The following is a 21,473-nucleotide window of genomic DNA, read 5'->3' on the forward strand; positions in this document are numbered from 1 at the left end:
GCAATCACATAGTTCTTTAGAAGTGAGGATCATTAATTTTATGATTTAAAAGGCTGAATTTAAGTTAATAGTTAATAAATGTGTTCAGATTCTGACTTACTGTCCTTTCTTTTACTTTAATATTTATGGGGTGGTGATGTTAATTATCTACACACCTCTCTTATTTTGAACTCTTCTGGATTGAACCTTGGTGTCCCTAGGGAGCAAATTATTTAAGTTTTATGTGAAGCAATGTAGGATTTTTCTATAAAGGTTTGAAGAACGTGTGATGCAAAGAACCAAAGCTACACTGTGTATTTTTCAAGATCCTGGTAAAGTTTTGAAATGCAAGATTTGATTTTTCTAAATAATCCCAAATCGGCAAATAAAAGCGGATCGTAAACAAGGGTATGAGTAATCAGCATTAAAACCTTGTCTGCAATGTCTAAACTTCTTGTTGGGCAATCTGTGTTACAAGACTCTGCAGAGAACTTGTTTGGGCAAATCCGTGATAGGGTAAATAGCTGCCGGTTTCGTCTTGTCCTGCAGATGAGAAGGGAAAGTAATAGAAGACCAGCCGCGCCCGTTCCATAGCGACGCAGACGGCTGTACAGACGCCTCGCGAGCCCTTGACAACAAGCCCCGGGGGCGATTATGCGAGGGAAGCGCAGTGCACTGTGGGAAACGCCCGGGCTCGAGGCTGCCGCCATTTTGTCTCTGTCACTCTCGGAGCGGCTCGGTTGCAGCGTTTTGTCGGGGAGTGGAAATAGTCGAGGCAGTAATAATTGGGTCGGTGGCGGAGAGGCACCATGATTTCGGCAGCCCAGCTTTTGGACGAGCTTATGGGCCGAGACAGAAACCTCGCCCCAGATGAAAAGCGCAGTAACGTGCGATGGGACCACGAAAGCGTGAGTGTTGTTGAGCTTGGGCCTCCGCTGTCCTTTCAGGGCTCCATACTCTCAGTCGTTTTCGCCTGTTGGGGTGGGAAGAAAGAAACGCGGCATAGTCCTAAGTTTGCCTAGGCGAGCCTAAGATAGGAGGAAAGAGGACCCGGACCCGTTTTAACTGAGAAGTATGGCGTGGAAGAAAACGATTAAGCGTGTTGGAGGGCGTTAGGCCTCTCGAGGGGAGAAAGATGCAATGGGGTGGGAAGGGCTGTCTCCAAACGACGCGGCCCTGAAGATGGAGGACGAGCCAGGCAACGAGGCCCGTCGCGCACCATATATTGAATCGCCGTATCTTGAGACACTGTATATTGAATTATTTGTACTTTGGAAATGTGGCGCCTAAGAACGCGGGGTGGAGAAGTAGGTGCGCGCGAAAAGAGAGTGAAGCGTGCGAGTCAAGAGTTTCAACCGCAAACCTTTTCTTCTATTGAGGGAATGTTTTTTCACAATCGTAAATCTTTTATCATTCTGCGTGTATTTGCCACATTTCTAGTTCAGAGCAGAACTATATGATTTGCAGAGAACAAGGACATAGAATCATAAAGCATTTAATAGGGCTAAAGCGGGGGAAAATTATATATATATTATATATAAATAATAAGTCAATAATCAAACCAGAATTTCATACCAAGGAGGAGCACAACATTTTTTTGTATCCATTATGCCACTGTGAGGGTTACCTCAGAAAATTCTCAGATGACTCCCTCGAATTAGGGAAAATATTTCTGAATTTGAGATGTTGTACAACTAGGTTATAGCCTACCATAGAATAAATGTATTGAGGTTCTTTAAGATAATAGAAAAAAGATAACATGTTTCACTTAAGAAATAATAACCCACACATTTATTTCAGCATATATTGAAAAAATGAGGTACTGTGCCTTGGAGTGATTTATAGTACTAAATACTGATAAGTTATATTGAGTTCATTGAGAGTTATTTCCAAGCAAGTGTATGGAATTGTAACCTTCATTGTCTCAAATGAACCCAATTTGAAGTATAACAGCATTTGCCTTTATTTGTTGTTCAAGGAAGTAGAAATCTTACTAGGCAGTGAAATACTTGCATAAATTCTTATAGTAGCACTTCTCTGATTCAGAGTGTTGATTAAATTAGACTAATTAAATTTAAATTAGTTAAATTATCTAATCCTAGTAGTTTTGAAGGAAATTTACATGGTTTTAAGTCCCAATTTTTAGACTTAAAACATTAGACTAGATAAATGGATGGGTTTAAAAAAAAATGGTACCTGGAATTAGTTCTACTATTTGCACATTGAATAAAAAAAGTCACACTGCTTGTAACTGCTGTACTATCTCATCTTTTCTTCCATCAAGTAAGAGAGAACGTGTATGTTTATTTTAAATGCTTGCTAAAGGTGTCATAAGGCTTTGACTTTAAAACTGCTATTCAAGTTTATCAGTACATCAACAAACAATCAAAATCTCTAAAAATATGGAAATATTAAGCTTCTTCACAGAATTATATAATTGGAGGGTACTTTAGGTCAATTCTATATAGGGTTGAGCAAACTTCAGTTCAACTGAATCAAGATGAAGTTACTTTGGTTCTTGCTTGGACTGATGGCTCCTCATCAAAGTGCATACTATACCTTCATGTGGTGTACCAATTTTGCCCTTTCCTGGATCAGGAGGCACTGTGCTCAGTCATGCTTTGGTCACCTCCTGAGTGGGTTCAAGTAATGCATTCTACATGGAACTGCCCCCCAAAGAACATCTAAAAGCTTGAATTAGTCCAGAATGCTGTAGCATAAGCAATTGTAAATATGTCTTCACCTTTTTTTCACATTGCACCTTTGCTTCTCAAGTTGCACTGGCTTCCAATTTGCTTCTGGTGCAATTTAAGGTGCTGGCTGTTACCTCTAAAGCCCCAATGGCATGGTACCAGGGTATTTGAAAGACTGCCTCATTCCCATCATTTGTACCTATCCCATTAGGTTGGGCAGGAGGGACATAGATAAATGCATATGGATTGCTAAGTGCCCAGATAGCAATCACATGACTGCAGGGGTGCTGCAATAGTCGTAAGTTCAGGCATGGGTTTATAAGTCCATTCAGCACTGTTGCGATTTTGAACAGTCACTAAACGAATGCTTGTTAATCAAGGACTACCTGTGTGATAGCACTGAATAGTCATTGAAGTTACAGCAGTTGCAACACCCACACGGTCATATTATCAAAGTTCATGCATCAGACAGCCCGCCCACTCTTACAACTGCAGAGGGACTTCAGCTCTCCCCCCCCCCCCACATCTCTCTCCATTTGGTGCCCTACACAACAGCACTGGAGCTGAAGTAGAGGTCTGGGCCTTCAATAGTTTCAGCCATCCACTGTCCCTGAGCCTTTACTTTAGCCCCAGTGCCACTGCCTGGAGATTCTGTTCTCTTAATGCAGTGGCTTTTTTTAGCAGCTGTCCTGCACTGTGTGTTCATGTTGAACTTGTGGTTGATAAGCACACCCAGATTCCTTTCTCAGCTGCTATTTCTAAGCCAGATCTTCCTTATCCAATAGTTAGGCTTTACATCTTTCCTTATTCAATACTTAGACCTTATATTTCTCCCTGTCAAATTCTATCTTACTGATTTAGCCCATGTGGAACTTCACTGATTTATCTACACTTTTGCTGGTCTGCCTATTTATTTAACATGATTAATTGGCTTTTATAACACTAGACAGTCTTAGAGATGTAAAATTTCCAGAAATTTTGAAGCCATGAGAAAAAACAATTTTCCCCTGTTTTTTTCTGGAAAAATTGGAAAGTTCAGTGTGGAAAAGTTTTACAAATTGCGTGAAATGTAGTGTATATAAAATAGTATGCTTGCAATAAAACAGATAACCACCCCCCTTTCCCTCAAAAGCAACAAAAAAGCAAGAAATCATCAACAGGCAAACCAAACTGTAGCCTTTTTCCTGCATTGCCTCTAGTGGCACAAATGCATATTTCTCTTGTTTGAGAACTGCATAGAGAAGTAGAGTGTTACTTGAATTGTATTTCAGGATTTGCTTGTCTTCACTTGAGAGAACTTGCAATAATATTTTAAGACTTTACAAAAAGGCTCAGAAATCTTCATTAAGGTCTTCATGTTATATAGTTTGAATACCATGTCAGATATATTATTTATCATTGGAAAAGAACATATTCCACATTCCTTTTTTTCCCAATATTTACAGGGGGAAATGGCTTTGGAAAAAAACAAACAAAAAAACTGGTTTTTCCCCAATACATTGTGTGATAACTCATTTAACACCATCAAACAACATCTGCCTATCCCTAGTCTTTTGGAAGGACTCAGTAGGTGGATAAAATGTCAAGTTCAGTCTAAACATCTGACTGACTGTGCCACCAGTCATATTAATAAAAAAATGCATACAATCCAGAATTGAGAAGACAGCAATAGATAGCAAATGCTGCCTCTGCAAAAAAAAAAAAAAACTAAAGAAGCAGTGGACCACCTAGTTAGCTGTTGCAAGAATATTGCACAGACTGACTATAAAGAACATGACAAAGTAGCCACAATGCACATTGGAATATCTGCAAGAGATACCATTTGCTTGCAAGCAGGAACTGGTGGGAGCATAAAATAGACAACATAGTAGAAAATAAAGGCGCTAAAGTGCTCTGGGAATTTAAAATTCAAACAGACAAGCATCTCTCACATAATATCCCAGACTTAACAATTGTTGATAAAAAAGGACAAAAATCTTAGTGAACGTGGCAGTACCGAGAAGAAAAGAGAAAAAATGGGAAAATCACAAAATAGAAAGACCTGTGAATAAAAGTAAAACAGCTTTGGCAAAAGAAAGCAAAGATAGTGCCAATAGTGATAGGTGTCTTGGGTGCAGTTCCAAAACAAATGGAGCTCTACTTAAACTCCATTGGCATTGATAAAATCACCATCAATCAATTGCAAAAGGCAGCTTTATTTGCAACTGCTTGCACCCTGCAATGATACTTTAACACCATCAAACAACAACATCCTTGGGAAGGATTCAGTAAGTGGGGAAAATGTCAAATCTAGTCTAAACATCTATCCAGCTGAGTATACGGCAAACCATAATGATGAAATTCAGTCAGCGTCAAACAAAAGAATTATTAGCACAGATATAGTAATGGAAGTTGGCCTAGAGAAATGCACTACAGTTGCAATAAACCAGGGTAAAATCACAAATAATAATGGAATTGAAATGGTGAATGGCCAAATCACCAGGAGCCATCAGGATGAAGTTTATAATTATCTGGGCATTTTACAGTTGGATAACATCAGGCATGGGCAAGTTAAAAATGTGTGTAATAAAGAATATATCCAAAGAATGAGAAAATTGCTAGAGATGAAATTAAACTATGGAAATATCAAAGCCCATCAATAAATGAATCATACCTATGTCACAATACACTGCTGGAATTATTAACTGGACATAAGCTAAAATGGACAATTTGGATTGAAAAGCAAGATAAACTATGATTATTCATTACATCCCCATAATGGTATTGATGTATTATACTTGCGCCTCAGAAATAGATGCAGAGGTTTACTTCAAACAAACTTAAAGAAGATAAGTATGAATTGGCTGATAAAGACAGCCAAGAACAAGCACCAATGCAAGTTAAAAATTAGAACTTACTGAATGTACAGAACACAAACATGAATATCAGAGTTATGTAATAAAATCACAAATAGAATGTTGGCAAGGAAAAGCATTAATTTCTACAAAAGGTCATGGGTAAAATCGATAAAAATAAAAATGGGTTACAAATGAATAATACCTTCCATTTCCAGTAGATGCACAGCTCAGTAAATGCTGCTATTCAATAACATGAGCTACTCTATAGAATGGTGCCTTAGATATGAGACCAACTCTCAGTGCAAAGGGGGGGGGATGGCAGTGGTACATTGTTGATGTTTTTATTTGAGTAAATCTAATATTGGCAAAAATTAATTATAATCTTGTTCTTACATTTCAGGTTTGTAAATATTACCTTTGTGGCTTTTGTCCAGCTGAATTATTCACAAATACTCGTTCTGACTTAGGTAAGTGTGTGTTTTCCCTTTATGCAGTAATTGATTTAAAATTCAGTGATAGGTATAACTTCTCTATGTCTTTAAAATATTTTAAATTACTTTAAAGTTGATTAAAATCTAATTATGCAAATGTTCTTAATAGATTATATTCTAAGCTTAACATTTTAGAAGTTTGTTTATTTTTAACATGCATATTAGGTTTAAAGCAACAAAATGTAGTGTTTTTTTGTTTTGCAAATACCATTTACCATTAGCTTTTCAGTCTATCTATCTTTCACAGCCTTTCTCCATGTACGCTATGTTCTGATGGATTGTCCTATTCTTTGAATCGTGCTTTAGATCTAACAGCCACAAAATTATATCCCAGACTTAAGATTTGATTCATCATTATACTAATTCATGATATGGAGATTGCACTAAATACCATGGCACAAAGCTGTTTTATTAATAAATTGGTTGATTAATAAATGTATTTAAGAAGTTTATTATATAATAAAAATAAATAAAATATTAACTATAAAATGTAATAAATGTCTCAGTATAATATTAGAATCAATACATTGAAAAATATTTATTTCTGTATATATTCAGAACTAGTTTTATATCATTCTCATAATGTTGCAAGAGACTTTATTATAGGTAGTCCTCATCCTGCAGCAATTCATTTAGTGACTGTTTAAAGTTACAGTGGCACTGAAAAAAGTGACGTAAGATCATTTTTCACTCTTACGACTTTTACAGCATCCCCATAGTCACATGATCAAAATTTAGACTCTTGGCAATTGACTCATATTTATAACAGTTGCAGTGTCCCAGGTCGTATGATCTTTTGTGATCTGGCAAGTAAAGTCAACGGGGAAACCAGATTCGCTTAACAATTGTAGTTATTCACTTAACTGTGGCAGGTTGTAAAATGAAGCAAATTCACTTAACTGTTGCTTAGCAACAAAAATTTTGGGCTCAATTGTGATCGTAAGTTGAAGATTGGCTGTATTGTTTAAACATTATGTTGCCAAAAAATTGCTTAAGGAAGAAATTTTTGAAATTTTGTGTTTTGCACAGTATTATTAATTATATTAATAATATTTTTTTCCAGGTCCATGTGAAAAGATTCATGATGAAAACCTAAGAAAACAGTAAGTATATGTGTAATTTTGCTTAAAACGTTTCTAATAGGTATAGCTAAAAAGAATCTCAGTACAAAAGCCCCACCTAATATTAATTGAAATTGAATAGCTCATAGTTTCTTTATGTATCTGCCATGTATTTTGGTTAAACATACACTGTCTTTATTATTAACCTTCAGATACATTTTGGACATTGATAGGTATGAGAAGAGTTCTCGATTCATGAAAGTAGGCTATGAAAGAGAGTTCCTTCGCTACTTACAGAGCTTGCTTGCTGAAGTTGAACGTCGAATTAGAAGAGGCCATGCCCGTTTAGCATTATCTCAAACCCAGCAGTCCTCTGGTGTAAGTATAAAAATGATAACTAATTAACCATTTTGCATTTTTGAATTCACATTTTTCACAAGTTTAAAGTAGCATGATGTCACATACTGTACAGTATAGACTTGCCTGGGGCTGTAGCATAATTATGAAAAATCATTTAATTTATTTAGAAAACTCAATTTTACTTATTACATGGGCAACAGTAATACCTCAGATTTACTGCATTGCATATGACTTCCTTCTAATTAAATTTATGAGAAACAGATTAATATGAAATTTTCAATTGCTCACCTAGAATCATTATCCCCAGCACCTCTCATTTCTGAATAGATACAAATAGAACTATTTTTTTCCAGTTTATGGCAGCTTTGTATTTAAAATGAGTAGTGCAATAGACATAATAACGATCAACAAAGCAAAGGACTGTTTTATTTGGATAATGATTACCTTTTTACATTTAGCAGGCAGCAGGACCTACTGGCAAAAATGAAGAAAAGATTCAAGTCTTAACTGATAAAATTGATGTACTTCTGCAACAGGTAGAATTATCTTAACTATATTTTTAAATAAAAGAAATATATAGAAACCTAAAATGAAACTTAAAAGCTTTTTTGCTTTCTAATAGATTGAAGAACTGGGTTCTGAAGGAAAAGTAGAGGAGGCTCAAGGCATGATGAAACTTGTTGAACAGTTAAAAGAGGAGAGGGAACTGCTCAGATCTACAACTTCAGTAAGTAAAGAGTCACAAAAAACTATTTTGCTTTAAGATTAAAAACCATTATCAGATGAAATCAAATCTTGGCTATTTAGTAAAAAAAAAGATTTTTTCCTAAGTTTATGTAGAATGTTTGTGTGTGTGTTTTATATAAATATTTTTATTCTTCACAGATCAGATAATTTTTATTATAAGCTCCAGCAAAATAATCTGGCAGGTATTCTGTAGTGGATGGGCAAGTAATTTAAATTTTGTGACAAGAAAGTAATAATTCATAGATTAAAGAAACATGGAATCAATTTTTTAAAAAACATGGAATCAGTCTCAAATCCCATTGAACCTACTCATGCTAGTGACATAATTTCCTTCCAAAATATTCTGGAATTTTTCTCCAAATTCAGATGGCTTCTTTTTTACTTGGTTTTCTTCTCAGGCTTAGCCAAGCTATTTTATTTTTGTTTTTAATATATAGAGGTAGTCCTCAATTTACGACTTACAATTGAGCCCAAAATGTATGTTGTTAAGCAAGACAGTTGCTGAGTGAATTTTGTCCCATTTTACAACCTTTCTTGCCACATTTGTTAAGTGAATCACTGCAGTTGTTATAAGTAAGTAAAATGGTTGTGAAGTGAATCTGGCTTCCCCGTTGAATCTGCTTGTCAGAAGGTTGCAATAGGGGATTATGTGACCCCAGAACATTGCAACCATCATAAACATGAATCAGTTGCCCAGTGCCTGGACTTTGATCATGGGAATGTTGCAATGGTCGTAAGTGTGAAAAATGATCATGTTACTTTTTTCATTGCCATAACTTTTGAGCAGTCACTAAACGAACTGTTGTAAATCAAGGACTACCTGTATTTTATTCAATTATGTTTAACAAACATTATCAAGTAACAGAATAACATATATCCACAATGCATAGAGAAAAAAGATTTAGAAAATGCAAATAAAAATACTGAGAAGTAAGTAAGTGTTTGTACAAATTGGCCATATATGGTAAAATATTACCATATTATGGTCCATTGCTATTGAGATAAGCAATAAAAAAATGATAGAATTATGATTCATGCTTCTGATGTTATTTTAACTTTGTTTTTTAGGTTATCTAGAGTTTTCCTATTTGGGCGATTATTATTTTGGCTGCTAAAATTATATAATTAATTCCTTATTTTTAAGCTTGAGATTTGGTCCTGTAAATGCTGTAAACTAACCTCTGGGAACCATTGAGTTATTTTTTTTAAAGTAACAGTACTAATGTCTCCCAAAATTTTATGTCAGGATGGTATAGCTTTATTGCATGACCACCACCAATGAAAAAAGATCTTTTTAAAAATAATCTCTCCAACATTTGGAAAAATAATTCTGCTATATATGTGCCAATCTAACTGGAGTCAAATGCCAGCAATGTATAAACTTTCACTGCAGTTCTTCAAGCCGAAGTAAATTTACCTGATTTCCATAATTCCAAAAAAAAACCATGGTGTGGATCTCTTATTTCTAATTGTAATAATAAGTACATTTTTGAGATTGTTCCTTTTGGTTGTTCTAATTAATTATTAAATTCTTAAAATTGGAATGAGGCCAATGAAGTATAATTCATGCAGATTGCAGGTTCAGTATGTTAGGTTTTTCATAGCACCAGTATACAAAGCGTATCTTCCCTTCAATTATTGTCTCATAAGTGGGTTTTCTGTGTTATTTTTGTAGGAACCTAGCCCAGTTTGCTATGATTGAACTTGGATTGTTTGAAACCATAGTGCTTTTTACAAAAATCCTGAAAACAGCAATAATAGCACCGAAAGAGATGGGCTCTCTTGTTCCCATTTCTTTCGATGCTGTTATTGCTGTGTATTCTTTCTTCCAAATCTCCTGACAGTCTGCTAATTGTTTACCCTCATTACTTCTGATCTTGAACTTAGCTGGTACAGTCCGCCCCCCCCCCTTTTTTTTTTTTTTTTTTTTAACATTTTAAGCATATGGAGAGACTAATGCCTAGCTTTTGGTTACCACATTTTGGAATCCCTGAATTTTAAAATACTTGAATTGGTATATGCTTATATAATGGAGATTGACTCTTGAATGAAGAGTCAAATACTTACTGCTGTTGTGTGGCTCTTCAAATTAATGCCTGTGTGTTTCTGATTTCATGAGACTAAAAGAAATATATATTCTGTATTGTGTTAGGAACTGCTGAAAATGCTTATGAGCAAAATTTCTGTGTCCTTTGTTCTTCTGGACATCTTCAAATGGTCTATAATATGTCTTCAAAAATGCTTTCAAATTGGCTCACATAGTAGAATTGAACATGAAGATAACTTCTTCATAGTTAAATATCTATTGTAGGGGAGAATTATTATGTAATTAAAATTCTTATGTTTAGGGCCAGCAAGCCCCAATAATATGCTACTCATATTCTTAGGGAAATTATTTTGAATAACTTCTGATTTACATTTTTAATGTAAAATTTTAATTTTTGAATTCAAATATCACTTCATAAATAGGACATCTGTTTTGTTGTAATTTTAGAGCAAATTGAGAATTTTAGAGCACATAAATGAAAAAAATGACTTCAATGCTTAAAAAGAATTTGAAATGTCCCTGCATTTATTAAAAGATATCTTTATTTTCCAGACCATTGAAAGTTTTGCAGCCCAGGAAAAGCAAATGGAAGTTTGTGAAGTCTGTGGAGCCTTTTTAATTGTAGGAGATGCACAGTCCAGAGTTGATGATCACTTGATGGGGAAACAGCATATGGGCTATGCTAAAATTAAAGCTACAGTAGAAGAATTAAAAGTACGTTGTGCAATTTTTTTCATGAATATATAAAATAGAATGTGTGTGGGGGGGAGGTGTATGTATGAAACAGAATGTGTTGCTCATTGAAAATTCTGTTTGGACTAGTGATTATTGCTAATATCTAATGTTTCTGATATATAAAGGTAGTCCTTAATACCAGCTGGGACTAGAATTTCTGTTACTAAACAATGCATTTGTAAAATGCATCACTTAGTGATGCTAATCGCTGCAGGCCCAGTTGCCTTTGTTAATTGGAACTCACTGTTGTTAGGGAAGGAACTTCCTGCCAGCTTCCCACAACCAAAGTCAGTGGGGAAGGCAGTAGGAAGCTGCAAGTTCCAGTCCCACAAGTGGATAATTGGCTTCGGTTGGATGGGGGTGGGGGGGAGAGCATGGGGATGCAGGGGAGGACCAGGGAGGATGTAAAGGAGTGTGAAGATGGCCAGCACAACACAACGGAAGGGTCGAAGTAGGATGCATGGGTGTGGGAGACATAACCCAGCAACCTGCAACTTTCCCTGCCAGCATCCCTATTGATTTTCTTGGGAATTCAGTGGGGAAGTTTGTAAACGATCATGCTTGGCAACCAGTCATAAGTCCAAATGGATTGCCAAGCACCCAGGTCACAAATCAGGTTGGCTGCAGGGTGCAAAGATAGCTGAGGACTGGTTGTAATCACCATTCGTTTAATACCTCAGGCACGGTCTGAATGGTTGTAGGTCGAGGACTACCTATGGGGGGAATGCCATTAGGAAAATTGTTTTCGCATACACTACTTTGAATATTGAACCTCAGGCCCTTGAATCCTGTATACTGTACTATACATAGAAATTTCGTTATTTCCATTTTAATCATATTCCAAAAAAGCTGAAATATTCAGTATCAGGAACTGTTTTGAAATTTTGAACATAAAAATAAATTGTACGCTGCATAAGTTGTGAAAACCAGTCCAATAGAAATAACTGGGCTTATATATATATATTGGTTCTTCACAAATAACTATTTACTAAAGTAACAACAAAAGTTCGTACTATTGTATGAATTTGAACCTATTCAATCCAGACTATCCCATATGAAATTATCTTTTATCTCAAGATTCTGTGTATGAGAGAGCGTGAGTGTGTGAGAGAGAGATTTTGGACATCTTGCATAAGATCCACATTATGACTTTTTGACATAAAAGGATTGTGTGATTAATTAACAGGATTCCAACATCTTATTTGGTTGACTGACTGCTGTATGCAGAGTTTGTAAATATAACACAAGAGGGAACTAAATAATTCTTATTTCTTAAGACTTTGATTATGAAATCTAATACAAATTTTATCTTTGTATTATTATTATTAGAGTTGCAAATCTGATAATGGAATATGCTGGTTTGTATTTCATATACAACCTTGCACAATGTCAGAATTATGATGGTGTGCCTCTGAAAAATACAAAGATTTTCCTTGTTACATTTAAATTCAGAAATTTTAGCTTTGTAAGCAATCTTACATCAACCTATTAGCCATGCCCTTTTCAGCTTCTTTAAAATTAAAGATAAAGACATTATCTTTAATATACTGTAGTCAAATTCTGTACTGTAGTCAAATTTTGTTCTGGTAACATTTTGGGCAAATTTCTTTTTCAAGGAAAAATTAAGAAAAAGAACTGAAGAGCCTGAACGTGACGATCGATTAAAAAAAGAGAAATTAGAGCGAGAAGAAAGAGAGAGGGAACGTGAAAGAGAAGAAAAAGAAAGAAAGCGACGACGTGAGGAAGAAGAAAAGGAAAAAGAGAGGGCTCGTGACAGAGAAAGACGAAAAAGAAGTAGATCACGAAGCAGACATTCAAGCAGAACTTCTGACAGGAGAGGTAGTCGGTCAAGGGATCATAAACGGTCAAGAAGCAAGGACAGAAGACGAAGCAGGTAAGTATCTAGGAAGTGGCTAAAAACATTACAGTAATAGAAAATGAGGAAAATACTGAATTTTAATGCTAAATGTTTGGATGGAAACTGACCTAAGAAATAGAATCCAGTTTTCTGAGGACTTTCTAAACCCTCTTTAGATGACAAGTTTTTAAATTCTTATGATAGATATTTAAATACAATTACATTTTTATTATTAGAAGTCGGGATCGACGCAGAAGCAGAAGCCACGAAAGGTCAGATAGAAAACACAGATCACGCAGCAGAGATAGAAGACGGTCAAAAAGCCGGGATCGGAAATCATACAAGCACAGAAGCAAAAGCAGAGACCGAGAACAAGAAAGGAAGTCCAAGGAAAAAGGTTAGTTCATCTCAATGCTATTAAAATTGGCTGCAGAACTATGCTGCCTCTAGGTGGACTGGTGCTCATTTTCTCATAACTTTCCGAACTGTTGTACCAAACTCTTGAAACAATTTTAACCTTATTCCTAGCACTGCCACATATTGCACAAGACTTAGATTGCAAGTAGATAGGTTTAAGTAATGGTGTCATATGTTGTAGCCTCTTAGCTAGCCAACAGCTAGCTTTTACAACATCCCTTAACTTTTATATTCATCAGTATGTATATTTACTCAGTTGAATGTTGTGTTGCTATTTGTCCTCTATACAAATTTCATAGTACTGAAATCTATTGAGGTATGGGATGTGTGGGTTTTTTTTTTTGTTGTTGTTTTTATTGGCAATGGACACCTACAGCTGTTCATCTTTTTATGCAGTTTCACTTTCCTTCCCAGCACATCACTTTTTCCATCCTTGTCCATGGCATTCTTAAAAAAAATTACAATAGACTAATTGAAGATTCTCTTGTTAAATATTTATAAAAATTAACAAAACTGGTAGCTTTCCTTATGGTGAAGACTACATTTCATTCATTGTATAACTGTTTTTTTTTTTTTTTTTTTTAAAAAAGAGGTACTTTCTTCCAACAATGAACTTGTTAATGTTTCTTCTCAAGGTAGTTCTCTCAGTCTTGAGGTTAGCTGTGCTTACAATTTGCAGGTTTTTATTTTTTTATTTTTCAAAATAATTTAGAAATAGCCTCCTGCTTTGCCATGCCTTGATTATATATTCACTGTTAGCCCTGAGCTTTTTTTTTTTTTTCATTAGGTTTTGTCTTGATATTTTGGTCATTTACAATGCAATTCTGTACATATCTACTTGTAAGTAAACCCCACTAAAAAAAATTGGGTAGACTTCACCTCTAGATTACAGGCTTTAGTTGTGAGCAGTTTCATTTACTCATTGTGTAAATTGATTTGTAATTGTTACATTAAACATATGCAAATTTTGGATATTTTTCTTTCATGTGGAATTTTCATCTTCAGTTTTTTTCTTCCGTTTGGGTAATAGTTAACAGAAATGTAGCAGGTTACTTCACTGGATATAATTCTGTCTTTGCATTGCCTTCTGGTTTTGATATTGATTAAGCCAAAAAATAATTGTTGTGATAATAATATTTTAATAATGGCTATAATTTGATAGAATGGTTTGCTATTGATCTCCAGAATCACTGGGTTTGAAGTTGGAGTTGCCTATTCCTTTGTATTAATCTCTATCTTGCAAAGAAATCAATAGCAACATTCTCGAATCTAAAATGAACCAAAGCAGCAGCCACATGTTTAGTTGGTAATAGAGCCTTATCTGCATGTGGAGCTTGTACTAGAAGACTTTGCAACAAGATACCAACACAATTTGTAAAAAAATTAGTAAAGATACTGATGTGTTGGAACAATAAATGAGGCCTACAAGAAAGTTCTACTAGTTCTATTTACTGTAGAAATAGTAATCTTGATTGCATGTTTTACTGCTTCATTTCCTGTAAGTGAATTTTTGTTCAGAATTTGCAAGCATTGTCAACTACTTGAATTTGAACTGTTTCACACTTAATAAAGCAGTTAACAGTATTAATTGAACAAAACATTAGGGATCTAAATAACCTAATAATGGGGTTAAGTATTTCAGTTAGTTTCTTTTACTTGAGTTACTATAATTAATTGGCTAGTCTTAAATATGACTAGTGTGACCAACCCTTCTGCATATGTGTGATTTCTTCTCATTTCTGTTTTTTCACACCATACCCTTTTTTCCAGCTTACTGTTATGGAGACATTTCCTAATAGATTTCCTTCCATGATTTTGTTCAAACACTTGTTAGTCATTGCTATGTTAAGCTGTTTGAATTTATGTCCTTATTGGACTTAACTTTATGTACGTCTAGCAGTAGATTTTAGTAAATGTCATTGTATGCAGCTTTCTGTGGAACATTTTAATGAAGAAAATAGAACACAGAAATATTCCCTTAGTTTTGAATAGGAGAACTGAAATATTAAGCAGAATTCTCTTCATTGGCTTACCTAAAAATATAACTTTATCATTGTTCCACACCACTATTCCTGCAATTTGAAATCCCATTTTATCAGAACAGCTAATAGAAGAAGAAAAATAAAGTCACATGTTGATGAATGGGCATGTTTATCTACTACTAAAATTAATGTCTAAACTTTTAACTGGGAAAAACAGTGCATTATAGGACAAAACCTTCTGAATCAAAACAATCTCAAATGGGTGAACCTAGAGAAAGTGTCCAAAATCCAGGACCCATGACTCCTGTGGAATTGAAATTTGGCAAATTTTATAAGACATTTTATGACATAAAAATGATCATAAAGCATTAATGAAATACAAAATGTCACAAAACATTTCCTGTGGTCAACTCCTGATGTTTAACTGTGCTGTACAGTTCATCATGGGCTACTTTCAAGACAAATACATCTCTGAATATGTCTCTGAATTTTTAAGAACTTTTCAAGTACTTTAAAAGCTTTGCCATTGTTGAAGGCATTGAAGAATCTGGTAAGGAAATATCTCTGAAATGATGGCCCAAGGGAATCATGCATTGTTTAGTATGTATATAAGAATGTGCGAATTTTTTTTTAGTTTGATTAATTTGATAATAGGATTTGCATTCCTGTCTCTCAATTTGAACACCTCCAAAGAAATATGGTACTGGCATTTCTCTTACTTCATCAGATAGTTTTGACACATATAAGTTCTCATAAGCATAAATTAGTTTTCAAGGAATAATGTAAAATAATGTAGATACTATTTGAGAAAAGTAATACAGTCAATAGTCTGGAATTCTAAACTATAGATACTATAGATACACGGTTTTCTTATTCTAGATTTATTTTCAACCCTGAGATTATTAAAACTCTATACTTGACCAAAGGATCCTTTTCCACGTGTCCAAACTCAAAGCAACTCTAAAACAGCTCCAGGAGACTAGTTCTTTCCATTTTTGAAGGGCTGTTGAACACTATTTAATCTACATATGATAGAAGATAGGATCATTGAACTGGTTGGACAAGGCTGCTTTTCTGCACTGGGTCTACATTTGACTGCTATTAAAGCAAAAATGGATCCATTAATACAACCTTCCTCATACAATTATCACTACAAAGCAGATGAGCTTCAATGATAATTGGATTTCTGAGGCTATTTTTCCTTGAGGTTTCTGTTATTTCCCCCTTCCTCTTAAGATTTTTTTGAAAGTTACCTACGTAGGTAAAGTAATTTCAAGGGGTTTTTTTTAGCAATAAGAATTGAAGCTTTCTTAAGATTTTTTTTTTGTTCCTTTGTGAAACCAGAATGTTTAATTTTTCTAGAAGCTTCACTCAAAGAATAGTTTTTGTCCCCAGATCTTTATCAGTAAATAAATCCATCCCAAACAATTGCATATTCAATTTGGCCATTACAACACTTTTATGTGTGTCATGCTTGTATAAAAAGGTGATTTAAAAAGTCCAGATATCTCAAATGCATTCTTACAGAAATATTTATTTAAAAGGATAATAATCTAATAATAATTTCTCATATGAAAACTTTCTTGCGGGCCTGTGTACTGAGCCTAATAAGTGCAGTTTATAATAAGAAACAGCTAAATTTTAGTATCATTGTTTAGCCAGAGTACATGCTTGCTTCTGGCTTTACTAATTTTACTGATGATTTAACAACACTCCATTGCAAGAGTGTCTCCCATTACTCCCTAATGTTTTGACAACTGCTTGAAATTGTTTTTTTTTTAAGGACCCTATTTGAGGTCAAATTTCAGTTCAAATATGTCTGCTGGGCCATAACTTGTACATGTTTTGCATGTGAAAATTAGGGACAAATTTGCAAATAAGATGAAAATAGCAAACCTATTTCTGCTTTGAAGGTTACTTTTTTTGCTCCCCACAGTCATGGATTATTAAAATATCAGCCTGATGGTGCATCTACACAGACTACTTTCTCTCTTCCTGGCAATGGTGCACATAGGGAGATACTCCTCAGCTGTTGGTGAGGTGATGGGGCATAGCAGGCAAATAAAGGTAAAAGAGATGGGCTGGGCTGTGGAAGATAATGAAGAGGAAGCAATCACTAACAGTTGGGAGCTATACATGAACCTAGGGCTACTTCTGGGAAAGCTTGTCACCAAAATTACTGATTATTAAAACAATTAGCAATCTACTTGTTATTGCTCTGTAAAAAATAATGTTAAGCCTAAGACCAGGGGTCTTCAAACTTGGCTCTTTTATGACTTGTGGGCTTCAACTCCCAGAATTCCTCAGCCAGCATTGCTAGCTGAGGAATTCTGGGAGTTGAAATCCACAAATCATAAAAGGGCCAAGTTTGAAGACCCCTGGCTAAGAGAGTAATATGCATGGCTGATTTAAATAGCCAGATTGAAAACTTAAACATCTATATGTTCCTAAGATTTATCTACATGTTAAGCTGTGCCAAACTGTTTTTGGCGTTTCTTAACATTTTAGAATTTCTAAACGTTTTAGAAATATAGTCATTCTATTCACAGATTATTGGTGTTGTTTCTTAGACGCAAGTCTCAGGTAATACTTTGTTCCGGACTAAATCTAAGTGATTAAGTGTAAGACTTGGTTCATATATATATTTATGCTAACTATCTTGAAAGTTGACAGTTGGGATTTGATAGCATATATGTAGCCCATGACTTTGATACAAACTAACCAACAAATCACTGCTTCCTGCAGTGTAATCTCGACTCCTTGTTATCCTGTCCACTGTTTCCTGAGCTCAGCATTTGTTCTTTCTGAAGGAATGTCTCTTAACATTTGCACTAAATTTTACAGCTAGCTGATATCTCAGCATGTACTTTTGCAACTATAGTTGATATCTCAGCACATACTTCACACCAAAAGAAATGTGTGTGATTACTGTGAAGTCCATAGTCGATGTCTTCTTTCATGGCAGAAAAGAGGGGATCTGATGATAAAAAAAGTAGTGTGAAGTCCAGTAGTCGAGAAAAACAGAGTGAAGACACAAGCATGGACTCCAAGGAAGGCGATGCTAAGAATGAGGTCAATGGGACCAGTGAAGACATTAAATCTGAAGGTGACACTCAGTCCAATTAAAACTGATCTGATATGACCTCAGATCAGACAGAGGTAAGTGCATTATTTCAAACTTTGATTAGGGCTTTTTGTTACTGTTTAACAGTGCAGCGTAAGTATGTACAGATGAAGATGGATCTAAGACAAGTAAGAAGAGATACTAAAGCAACCTCTGAAGGAAAACACAGTGTAGTCCTGCAAAATCTTTTGAGGTACATTGTTTTGTATCGGCTATTTTGTAGCAGATTCATAATCCCCTTTAGTGTGCCTCTTGGGAACCTATTTGTAATTATAGTCACCATAGAATTTAATTATCCTATTTTTATTTTTAGGGGATTTGTTATCTTTTTTAACACTTGATCTGATTTTGTAATTAAGTCCATATTGTGTTCGTGCATCAGAAACATTTATTTTAATACTTAATATTTGAGGCACATATTGGACTATTTTGTTTTTATATAAACTGCTAGTATTTCTTTGTCAAGGATGTTTCTAGTTTTTTTGCTTTGCCTTGCATTCTAATGCAGTTTGTTCTGTAACTCGAGAGCCAGTAGCATTGGATTGATGGAAGTGTAGGGTTTATGAATAATTGCAGCTGACTACCATACCTCACACAGCGTTGGTGTTGTGAGCGGCCCATGAAAAGCCAAATTAAAAATCAAGGATTCAGTCAAACTAAGCAGGTACTCATGCCAGGTACTCCTTTCTCTACCCACATCCATGTTTGAATGCTGTTGCCTGTAATCTTTACGCTTACTGTTGTGTGTTTTATTTACAAAAAGTGAAAAGGAATCTTTGTGAATATTTCGTGAAAATTGTTAACCTGATATTAACTTGATTGGCATTTTCTTTCAACTGTGTGTAGGGATGCAGTGCTGCCCAGAATTAGATATCTTTAAAGAGTATTAAATGCAATAAATACTACCTAATAACCGCCTTGTTACATTCAATGCATTTCAAGTCTTTAAGAGGTATGTGTTTATAATTTCCTACTGCGTAGGAGAATTGCCAGGCAGCCATGGCACACAACAATATATTATTGGCTGATACCAGACTTGGGAGGCAAATGAAATAAAGGCCAATGTTAGGAGCACTCAGTAGGTATATATAACTGGCAAGAATATTCACGTTGCTTTGTTAAATGGAACTCAATTTAAATATAAATCACCTATTTTTGACTTAGGAAGGATTTTTCAGGGTCATTCCTTTTAAAGAATAGACCCAAATAAAAGAAGTAGCCAGGCACTCACTTCCCTGACAATATAGCTTCAACACATCTCAGAACTGCTAACCAATTACAAAGCAGGCCTATGCATGTTTACACAGAAGTAAATTCCAGTGTGTTTTTATGGGCCTTACTCCTAGATAAGTTATGCATAGGTCTGTAAACTTAAGAGGTACAGTCCTCCAAGCACTGATGTTCAGTCTCTAATCATTCTTGCACCTGAACCTCCATTACATGAAGCTTCCCAGCAGCACTGATTGGTGAATTATGCTATTATTTTGTCCTTATCATCACATAGGGGCTTTAAGTGTATTACTTAGTGAGATTTTTGAAGGTAGAGCGGGCAGCAAGCAGGCAGTAGGAGTGACAAAACAAAAGTCACCTCTGTTCACATGATCTGACTCTTTCTTCCCAACATTTTTGCATTATAGGACAACCATGTGACAAGACTGCGAAGAATCCTGAAGACTGCTTAATATGAAGATCTGCTTTAAAATGAGGTGAAAGAAAGCTGTAGTGGCATAGAAAAAAATTAAAGTTCTGTTAGATTTTTTTTAATTAAAAAATAATAATTCAGGACTGTTATGACATCTCAAAATACAAAGAAGTTATTAAGCAAGCTACTGAAAATTTAAGTCTTTTTATCATTTTTTTCCTATAAGACTTTTAAGATGATAAAGCAACATAACCTGAACACGAGGCTTGCTCAGTGTTTAATTGCAAAGTTTTCATTCTTGAACTACGAAATACGAAAGTAAATGTTTAGTATTTGTGTGACTGAGATTAAAACAAATCCCATTTTTACAGGCAAGCTATATATAGCTTCTTGATATATTCTAATGGAAATAAAGTATCTGAATTTCTGTTACACATTTTATTGTCATTGAGTGTTTAATATTAAATAGACTTCTTTCCATATAAGTGTGTTCTAGCTCATTCTTCTCTGTTCCCTATCCTCTGATTAGGAGAAGTTAGGAATTTTCTCAGAACTATTCAATGGAATATTTTTTTTAAGATCTTACATAAAACCATCCCTCCTTACGAACAAAAAATTTCAATTAACAGTCATTAATTAAAAAATAGAAAAGTAAATTATATACCAATAAAGAATTATATTTGTAGCTCAGGGTTGAAATATGGGGGTCCTCGATGCTCTATGAGCTTGTTTATTTTCTTGCAGACATTTCATTACCCAGGTAACGTCATCAGTGCAAATAATAATAATAATTATTGTTGAGAATGAGAGGGTGAAGATCTTGTGGGACTTTCGAATCCAGACAGATCGCCATTTGGAACACAATATGCCGGATATCACAGTTGTAGAGAACCGAAGCGTACAGCTGATTGATATCGCTGTACCAGGAGATGCCAGAGTCAAAGGGAAAAAAAAACCGGAAAAAAATTATGAAATATTGCGACCTGGCCATCGAAACTGCGTGATTATGGATGAAACGTGTAACAGTGGTACCCATTGGCATCGGGCACTGGGAATTGTGTCCAAAAACTTTGCACAATACATCAAGCAACTGCAGCTTCCTGCAATATCTCCAGCAATGTTACAAAAAACTGCGCTACTCGGAACATCTTATATTTTAAGGAGATGCCTGGTTGACACCTAGGATGCTGGTAGCAACCCGTGTCAGCCATCAGTGCCAGTCAATTTGAATGTTCAGTTGACAGAGATTCATGTTTAATGAATAAAAGATAATAATAATAATAGAACTGAAAGGGACCTGGAGGTCATCTAGTCCAACCCCCTGCTCAGACAGGAAACCCTATACTATTTCAGACAAATGGCTGTCCAGTCTCTTCTTAAAAACTTCCAGTGTTGGAGCATTTACAACTTCTGGAGGCAGGTTGTTTCACTGATTAATTGTTCTAACGGTCAGGAAATTTCTCCTTAGTTCTGGGTTGCTTCTCTCTTTGGTTAGTTTCC

General features: G+C 35.1%; 1 protein-coding gene across 5 annotated transcripts; it reads left to right on the top strand.

The window, feature by feature from the left end:
* Positions 1-642: 642 nt before the first annotated feature.
* On the top strand, positions 643-20,455 carry LUC7L3 (LUC7 like 3 pre-mRNA splicing factor). 5 transcript variants are annotated; one of them, XM_039343872.1, is made up of 11 exons: positions 643-887; positions 5,910-5,976; positions 7,064-7,103; positions 7,274-7,439; positions 7,883-7,957; positions 8,044-8,148; positions 10,768-10,929; positions 12,567-12,844; positions 13,045-13,205; positions 18,173-18,313; positions 18,419-20,455. In XM_039343872.1, the coding sequence occupies exons 1-11, from the start codon at positions 789-791 to the stop codon at positions 18,670-18,672; spliced, it is 1,548 nt and encodes a 515-aa protein (XP_039199806.1). In that variant the 5' UTR covers positions 643-788; the 3' UTR covers positions 18,673-20,455. The 5 variants fall into 5 exon arrangements, with proteins under 5 accessions (XP_039199806.1, XP_039199798.1, XP_039199814.1 ...); XM_039343864.1 differs by having other exon boundaries at positions 644-887; positions 7,880-7,957; XM_039343880.1 differs by having other exon boundaries at positions 646-887; positions 7,295-7,439.
* Positions 20,456-21,473: the final 1,018 nt, after the last annotated feature.

Source organism: Crotalus tigris, unplaced genomic scaffold, assembly GCF_016545835.1.
Source record: "Crotalus tigris isolate CLP2741 ecotype Arizona unplaced genomic scaffold, ASM1654583v1 scf7180000017551.9496454, whole genome shotgun sequence".
Lineage (NCBI taxonomy): Eukaryota > Metazoa > Chordata > Lepidosauria > Squamata > Viperidae > Crotalus > Crotalus tigris.

What these genes read in the sequence shown, in the direction of transcription:
- LUC7L3 (XM_039343864.1), top strand. Translation starts at nt 789, where the DNA reads ATGATTTCGGCAGCCCAGCTTTTGGACGAGCTTATGGGCCGAGACAGA. An exon ending in AAATACTCGTTCTGACTTAG is followed by an intron (nt 5,977 to 7,063) that starts GTAAGTGTGTGT and finishes ATTTTTTTCCAG; the next exon opens with GTCCATGTGAAAAGATTCAT. An exon ending in TGCTCAGATCTACAACTTCA is followed by an intron (nt 8,149 to 10,767) that starts GTAAGTAAAGAG and finishes TTTATTTTCCAG; the next exon opens with ACCATTGAAAGTTTTGCAGC.